At 41.3% G+C, this 9,045-nt stretch overlaps 1 protein-coding gene across 2 annotated transcripts; it reads right to left on the bottom strand.

Annotated features, from left to right (window-relative positions):
- Positions 1 to 1,843: 1,843 nt before the first annotated feature.
- eif3k (eukaryotic translation initiation factor 3, subunit K) lies at positions 1,844 to 7,223 on the bottom strand. 2 transcript variants are annotated; one of them, XM_048981581.1, is made up of 8 exons: positions 7,028 to 7,223; positions 6,600 to 6,698; positions 6,286 to 6,406; positions 5,790 to 5,867; positions 4,855 to 4,921; positions 2,986 to 3,063; positions 2,448 to 2,573; positions 1,844 to 1,993 (listed from the first exon to the last, which is right to left on the bottom strand). In XM_048981581.1, the coding sequence occupies exons 1-8, from the start codon at positions 7,087 to 7,089 to the stop codon at positions 1,962 to 1,964; spliced, it is 663 nt and encodes a 220-aa protein (XP_048837538.1). In that variant the 5' UTR covers positions 7,090 to 7,223; the 3' UTR covers positions 1,844 to 1,961. The 2 variants fall into 2 exon arrangements, with proteins under 2 accessions (XP_048837538.1, XP_048837540.1); XM_048981583.1 differs by having other exon boundaries at positions 5,790 to 5,864; positions 7,028 to 7,222.
- Between the last annotated feature and the right edge of the window lie 1,822 nt (positions 7,224 to 9,045).

Raw genomic sequence — 9,045 nt, 5'->3', positions numbered from 1 at the left:
ATCCTTACATTTTAGCACGGAATAGTTCTCATAGGAAACTGCTTGACAAGATCTTCTTTGGTGCTCCCCCTAACAGAGATCACAGGGTGGTGTGAAGATTACTGACAGTCATACGACTTTTGTCAGTATATTATCAAATATATCTGAATAACCAAGAACCATTTCAGCTTCAGATGGAATTTTAAGAATGCATTGATGTAGGTTTTTTAGATAATGATCCAGGAAGAAGGACAGGACAAATCATACCCAGCGATCGTCAACCTGTCTGTACACGAACAAAAGGGTGCGTGGGAAGGAAAAAAAAATATGCCGTCTACTTTATAAAATACCATATTCCATGGAAACAATTGCATTTTGATGACTATCAGAATTCACCAATTCACTATGATGTTGACCTGGTCGCACCGAGTTTCAGTTTCACACTGAATTCCCCAAATACAAAACCTTATCAAATGTTTTGAGGAAGAACTTTTTCCTACTGACATATAAAAGGCTAGTTAACCATTAAACACGGGACCTAGGTGGCTGTCAGTTGACATAATAAATGTAAGACACAATGCAGGAACATCTATGTGGAACATAATTATTCCGACTACACTTGTGTATGTTCCTCTTCACGGTGGAGATCCAGAAGTAATTTGAAATTCAGATCTTAGATTAATCGCAGAGTAAATAGAAAACAAGTATTCCCCAAATATAAACATTAAATTTGTTACATATACATAACATCAAAAATTCAGGAATTACACATTTTTTTCATAAAACAGGACATTCTGTTCTTCATGTAACAGAAAAGAAACCAATTCCACAGACCGTTTCTTGTTGAAAAGTTGCGATTCAAAAAGTCTTTCGTTTTGGGTGGGTGCCACAAAACCGTGTTTAGACTTGCTTGACCAGTCTCTGGATTAAACAAAGCCTGAGTAATTTTAGGACTGGGAATAACTTTATGCGCCAGCCCCAGCAATCAGATTTGTTACAACTTGTCTTTCTTAGTAAACTGTTCACTCCAGCTTTTTTTAAAAATGAAACTTTATTGATCCCTGTGGGGAAAATTCTCTTTTTACCTACCCGATCTTTCTCTCTGTGAGAGCACTTGGCAGCGTGCCACCTATAATGGCACTCAGGGAGCTGGGGGTTAGGGGTTGAGGGTCCGCAGACATGCCAAGGGCTCGAACCAGTGACCTTCTGATCACAGGCATAGAGGCTTAGCCCACTGAGCGACACGCTAATGCTGACCTCGTTCATGTATACATGGAGGTTCCACGTGGTTTCCCTCGATTTCGGTGACATTCCCACTCTCCGATCGCCTACCTGCATAGGCTCGGGAAGACGTGATGAGCTCAGGGTGCTGAATGACCAACAGACTTTAATGAATTTCCTTTGTATCATCAGTAGCTGTCAACAGCAAACAATGGTAAACTCTGAGCCACTGCACGCTCAATAGCATAATGCTATGCTACTTTTTTACGAAAGAGATATTACTGCCTACTTGTGATATTTATACTCCTGGTCCTCCAAGCTGGAAGTCAACAAACTTACAAGCTTTTCCTTGCAATTTACATAAAAGTGGGGGAATCCTTACAGCTTAACCTAATGTGTTCCAATTCAGGATGCACTGATACAGCACATTGCCACAAACGACGAACTACCTTACAACCCGAGTAGTGCCATGCGATACCGCGACACCATGCTAGTTGGAATGGAAAAGCGTGAAGTTTTTCTTGGTGGCTGTAATGCCACCAGGAAACATTAAAATAATCTTGGTAACATTTCAGGACCTATTGTTTGTAATTGTTCAAAAACAATGGACAAGTGGATAATTACAATGGACAAGTGGTCTTGATAGCTGTTTTAATAATTCTGTTTATTGCAAATACCAGTCACATAAAATGTATCAGAAGGTAAAATTCTCAGAAAAGCTGCACTGTGTTTATGCACCTGCATGTCTGTGTAGCTGGGAGTCACTGGGAGGTGGCCATGATACTGGACACGCCTGTGAAGAAACGGACAGTTTGAGATTACAGACACACTCAAAGCAAAAGAAACTGAACCACAATACAAAGTTCATACCCAAGTTCAGACGGACGGCTTAAAATCCAACAGACGTCCAACTTTGCTGCGGGGTTTATGAGTTATGACCAACTATATTCCCTACAGGCGCTACACGCCAGGTGGCATGACTGACTATTAAAGCAGTGAAGACCAAAGGTCTATAACACAAACCGGCTGGGGTTGTTTTTGCACGCCATTCACACGGGGGGAGGGGGAGCTTAGGCCAAGCGAGAGGAGGACGTGTCTTGTGGCTAGGTGAACTTCTTGCAAAGCGAATCTCTCGCAAAATCAGAGACAGGTCCTTTAGAGTAAAGGTCAAGTTACATACACTGACAAGCAGTGAATCGAGACCTGCACACACACCCATGATGTAGACAGACACTCGAGGTACCTACTTTCGAAATCAATCTTTTCCACAATGTTTTTAGGCTTGATGCTCTCATCTTGGTTGAAGATGAAAATCTGTCCGTCCTCGTTCTCGGTCCATCCATATTTACTCATCCACAACTTCACCTGAGTGTCTGTACGAGGACACAAAGTCAACGGAACGGCTGAGGAGGCTGGGTGCCACTAAAGGATTGCAGCTCAACATACTGTATGCAATTCAACTTCTGCATAATCTAAAAGAGGGGTGACAATCTTATCCAGAAAGGGCCGCTGTGTGTGCGGGTTTTCGCTGCAACTCCCCAATTAGATTATTAACTAGAGGACTGATTGGCTGAAGAGTCCTGAAGAGTCTGACCAGCTGACCTAAAGGTTACCCCAAAAACCCGCATACACACCGGCTCTTTGCGGATAAGACTGCCCACCCCTGATCTAACAAAGTATACAGTTCTGTGCTAAGCTTCACGTAATGAATTTTCATTTTTTTAAAAATTACATTTGTGTCTGTTAGCCTGCAGAAAATCCATATTTTATGGGAGAAGGCCTCACCTAAGGGGTCTCCAAGCATTTCAGCAAGCAGTCGACGTTCAATATTCTGATATGTGATCCCCACCACATGGCAAATGACTGAAAGGAGACAGAGAGAGAGAGAGAGAGACTTAAAGTACATGGTAGAAAGCAGGATCAGCAGGCAGGCAAGGACTACAATACAACCTTCCAACTCTTTTTAAAAGTCCTATAGCACAGTGTTTCCCAATCCGGTCCTCAGGGACCCACAGCCAGTCCGCGTTTTTGCTCCCTCCCCCCTCTGCTGCGGACTGGAACAGTAACTGCATTACTTAGAATATACTACGTTATAGGACATCAACCTACAATTTATACTTATTTTCACGTTCCATGGTATCAGTGCATACTTATCGAAATATCTTAAGTGCATGATGAGAGGGTGATGGGAACAAAAAAGAATTGTAAAATAAAACATTTTCTTTGGAATAATAAAAGTCTTCTGACTCTGATAACTTGCAGCCACAGTTCATGTCGCCTCACACCAATATCTCGTGACAATATGCAACATTCATCAACTAGGTGTTACGTTTTTGTAACATTTGCAAGTGTTCATTTTGGGTATTTTTAACCATGACAACATATTGGAAAATTTTTTAAAAAGCGGTCATTGTTTTTTCTTTGCCTTGATGTAACCAGTCTGCTTCTGGCAGCTACCTGAGGTTAATGCGGCGTGCAAAGAAAATATGGCGGGAAAAAAAGTTATTTTCTCTCAATGACAAACAGATTCATCAAAGCTCATGATGAACCGCCAAGAACGAGCCACTGAGATGCAGCAGTGAAACTACAATAAGCGCCTTGAGACAATGTAACGCTGTGAAAAAGCGCTGTGTAAATGAAATTCAATTGAATATTGGTGTATACTACTGTACTGAATTATAGCGTATTTGAATCATGCACAGTTCAGTAATTTAATTTGTACAGTATAGTCATTTGAAAAGCATCTGAAACAGCTGTTCTGTATTTTGAAACCATCAATAAAATTCAGTAGAGGCGCTGTCCATTCTATTACCTTATATTCATGTAATACATATACAAATGTCAATTCGATGGTAATCTGACTGAGGCATAAAGAAGAAGAAAAAAAATTGGTTATAATGATCAATTTCACCCAGACGGATGTGATCACTATAAGTGGTATGGAAATACCGGTAAAATCCGATATACCACCCAGCCCTAAGTCACAATACCACGAACCAGCTCGTTTGTGCAGCATATGTATACAGTTGCTTTCAGCAGATAGCAGCTGTCCGTCTCCAGTGTGGCTCCCGTTAGACTACAAAAGTAAATACACGGCCAATCCACCCACACAAATATCTAGGCTTGACACTGCTAGAAACAGTTTGTCATCTTTTTTTCTGGTCAATTTGTCAGACTCCGCGGACTTGTGCAGAGGGACTGAATAAACATTTTGATGTGTGGCCAAACTTTTTCCTTCTTTCTAAGGTAATAGTCTTTACATGAAAATGATGATTCTGTCATCATATCCTGACTTCTTGCAGTTTTTACACAATTGCAAGTGTATTATGATCTTTGTGGGGCCCAACTATGGATGAGCTGTGACTCAGTAAACAGACTTATTTTGGTAGATTCATTCACCAGCAGACCAGTTCTAAATTTTACTTTGCGAAAGGTGACAGGGAATTTAAAGGAACCGCGTTTGCCTGGGATATTAGCCAAAAATGCAGACCAGTATTTTCATTTTTCAGCATACTAATATAATCAGATGCTAGATTCCTTATACAGCACATTCTGGTAAACATTTTTCCCCTTGTCTAGGTGAATATTAGGTGCTGACACCAGGCGAATTAAAATGCATGTTTAAGCAAAACAACTAAAATAAAAAATACTCACACTTTCTGACAGAATCCTCAAAGCCAGTAATTCCATCAATCAGCTCTCTATTCTCCTCCAGGCTGGACTGCAACACATTGGGGGAGGGGGGGGGGGGTCAACAATACCCATACAAACAAGTAAAAACTAATTTCAGTCATATCATGAGCAGCCTCTGTCCAATAATATATGAGGACCAGAAGATAAATCATCTGTATATTATATTTTACTGTACATACAGATTGCATTAATGATATTTAAACTGTGTCACACAGACAGACAAGCTGGTATTTAAGGAGAGCACATGTAACCTAATGACTGAACAAGGTCAGAAAAAAGCACAAACACCGATACTGATGTGTTTACAAAAGTACGTATTGGCATCCAAAAAAGAGAAAACAAATCAGCCATTATTAAAGAAAAACTATTTCTCTGAAGTGCTTGAATTTCACTTATCTCCCTTATTTAAGGCGGCATAACTCAGCACTGACTACTGAACCTAGGGTTAGGGTTAGCTCCAGTGCAGCAGCGCAGTGAGAGTCACAGGCCCGTGCACTGGCTTCCATTCAGGTGCCTAGCTGACGCCTTTACCCAAAGCCAAGAAAAAAAATCTATACTGATACAGCACTTTTTTACGAATAATTCAGTTTAAGTTCTCATATGTATCCTGAGACTCAAAGTGGGAACGTTCAAGTGAAGTATCTGGAATACACCACCATACAGAACTTTAAACCTGCTTTCTGCATTTTTAGCAGATGTGGGTAGTTTGGGTCCAGAGAGTAGAAGTCCAGACCAAGATTTTGTTTCAACCAGACAGTTGAGTATAAAGAGTCACAGTCACAGAGTACTCAACTGGTTGGCTGAAATAAAATCTTGGTCTGGACTTTTACTCCCTCGACCTGAATTACCCACCTGTTTTTTAGTTACAAAAAGTGACAATAACATTTGATGCTTACCCAGAATGCCTGGAAGTGGCACGTCTCCAGGAGGTTGCCGAGATAGAGGATCTGTCTTATCGGGCGTTCCTCTTGCTGCGACACTGTAGTCAAGAAAAGAGGCTGCCACTGCGATGACAACTGCTCTTCAAAATTGCTCAAAAATACTCTCAATGAATATGCAGCCCTCAGCCCACTAACAACTCCATCTGCATTCCTGTATGTACTGCTGCTACATTAATAACATCTTGCCAAAATCAGTAATATCATACAGTTAATTCCAGGCACTTGAAAATTGTCCACCAGATGCAAAAACAAAAACTAAATACATCATTATCAATATCCTACCACTAGCAATAAACATATTCTGTGAGTTTACTTACTAGTCAGGTCATAATGCTGTGATGCTTAAACACTTTTCTAAATAACACTTTGTAAAAATAAAAGTGCATGTCTGTTCCTGCTCTGCGCAGGTTTGAGAACTTTCACAGAAGTGACAATTGGAACAAAAGGATACGTGTGTCTGGTCTATCATGCACTTGCACAATGTAAAGTCTGTGTGAGGCAGGTTGGTCAGAGCTTTGAGTAAAATCTGAGATGTCACAGTGGTCTGGAAGTAGGCAGGGTTGAACTGGTACCTATACAACACAAACACTTTATATACAACGTACTAAGCAGACCAGTGTACAAAAAGTCACCATGCATATGCACACCGATTATTACCTTTTACAAGTGCACGGTACTGCCAGTAAAAATCAGGAAACACTGTAATAAGCATTACATAAAATGATACAACAGCCAGGAATATCTCTAACACTCAGCAGTACTCACAACTTAAGAACGGCGAGGTTGGCTTCCAAATCGTAAGCGTTTTCCTTTGCCTGCGTTTCCACGTAGCGCTCAAGCGTGGCCAGATTTTCTGGGTTATACCTTAATAAATAATAATAATAATAATAATAAAAAAATTATATATATATGATTGGAGGGGCTATATAAACGGAGAGGGACATAGACTAGTCTCCTGTGAACGGAGGCCATATAGACACCAACACGACAGCTTAACTCATTTTAAATACTAAAACGTTTTTTTAAATAACAGAATAACAGATAAAGTTTAAAAAGCTTGCTCGTTGATTAGTAGTCTGATTTCAAGCAAATCATGCATTCCGCATTGTGAAAGTAGAGCAGAAACTAAACTAAATGCTAATATTGCTGTTTACTGAATGACAACGGCGCTTAGCATCCATATCCTTACGCACCTATCAATTCCTCGTAAAAGTTTCCCAACATTAGCTCTCATTTGTTCAAAAGATGACGCCATCTCGTCCCGGACCTGGAACTGGTATTTTATCAGTTGGATACTGGTACTGAAGATGTTCGGTTCGGCTGCAATCCACACGTGGACCAGCAAACAGAATAAGATGGGTAGGAAGGAATTAACAGAAGGACAGGAAGTTGGTATCACGTGGTGGGACCTTCAGAACGGGTTTCTGGTTTTGCTGAGAATCTTCCGGTCTTTTTTAAGTTGTATAGAGCGAAAACAATATTATTTATAAAGTTAATCTAAATAATTACAATGAAGACCGGAAACTCTCAATATAAGAGTTTGCTCACACTGTAATTTGTTCCGACGGCGCTTCAAAAGAGTGTAATCTTCAAATAAATCCGTTTGTCATAGCATATACAATTCACAGTTTTTTCAGTTCCTATCTGTAATAATCTATTTTAAATGCATTTAAAATAGCGCTTCAAAATTAAGAATGAAAAATTAATTTTTACAAAAGCAAGATTACTTTAGCAAAAAACCACACAAATACATTTTTTATGTGCATGAAAGTGTGCTTCAACTGTTGTACCCAGGCTGATCAGTTCAACGACTGCAGCTATGTGGTCACTGAGGAGGTCTGTGGTCGTGAGGCTGGGGCTACGTTGTCAAACAAGCCTCACCATTCAATTTACCCCCATGTCCTCATGGCCAAGGGCAATAGGTGATGATTGGAAGAACAAGTACAGGTAGTATAAGCAGCCAAAATAATGGTCCTCCACAGGGGTGCTGAACTCACTCTCCAGCCCTAAAGAAAGGTCTGAGGAAGACACAGGACAGACACACTAGGGGGATTATATCTCCTACCCGTGCTTCAAAAAGGGATCTAGCCTGATCTGTACAGCATGCGGGCAACTGTAACCCTCAGCAGGAGAAACAGCAGGAAAATGAGATCAGATGGTGAGAAGAAATGGTCAGTGTATGAGGATGTAGCTCAATCATTGTAGCATATTTTTAGAAGTGCTAAGTTCCTGAAAAATTAGGGCAGGAGAATAGTGAGAAATGAGGGCAGCACACTGGTTAGCACTGGTTGCAAGTTAGATCCCGCCCCCAGATCTCTGTGTGTGGCATTTGCACATTCTCCTCATCCCAAAACGTGTGGTTGGTTGAATATGTGAGTCTGTTCAACCCATAATGAGTGTGAGTATCCTTGATGGGCTGGCATCCCATCTGGGTTCCCAGCCTTGCACTGTGTGCTCCCTGTGATAGACATCTAGTTCATTACAGGCTTCTACCGGATAAGTGGTTAATGTAATATAAACAGGCAAGCGAGTTTAGGGCCAGAGGCGTTAACCTGGCACTGTGGTGACATTTGCATTTCCCGTCATGCAAAGTGCCCCCATCCCCCCATGTGTTTAATGTAAATAGTTCCCCACTGTGAGTTAAGCTAGAGTAGGGTAGAAGTAGAGTTCAGTACCCAACCTACCCATTTGGAGTCAGGAGTGGGATGGATGATCTCCATTGCAATTTATCCAAGGCTTGGTGGAAGCAACAGTTGAACCTTGACCCAGGGAAAACAATGGCCAGCCGTAGGTTCATTATAGAGGACTGGTCAGGGACAAAAGACTATCCAGGCAGCAACACAAAAAAAAAAAAAACAGGACAAAACGGGTATCACATCACTGGGGGGGCAGTGACAACCTTGTGGAAGCAGAGTTCTAAGAGATTGAAGATGGAGGAGAAAACTAGACTGAATATACTGCTGCTCGCCCATATTGGCATCTTTGCCGTGTGAAATGCGGACTGTACTCTTGGACTGGGCATCTTGCATTCCAGGCATTTCCCTGGTGGTCCGATGGGCTTGCGAGCTGGGCGACCCCACGATTATTTGCCTTCATCCAGAATGACTGGCATTTTGCCAAGAGAGAAGGAGGTGAAGAGAAGAATCACTGAACCAACCTACAGGCAGTGCCAGCTGTCTTGGTGTGGAAGAGAGATGGCAGTTTGTGCTTC

The sequence above is a fragment of the Brienomyrus brachyistius genome, chromosome 17 (genome assembly GCF_023856365.1).
Source record: "Brienomyrus brachyistius isolate T26 chromosome 17, BBRACH_0.4, whole genome shotgun sequence".
NCBI lineage: Eukaryota > Metazoa > Chordata > Actinopteri > Osteoglossiformes > Mormyridae > Brienomyrus > Brienomyrus brachyistius.
This window is presented reverse-complemented; position numbering and strand designations above follow the sequence as displayed.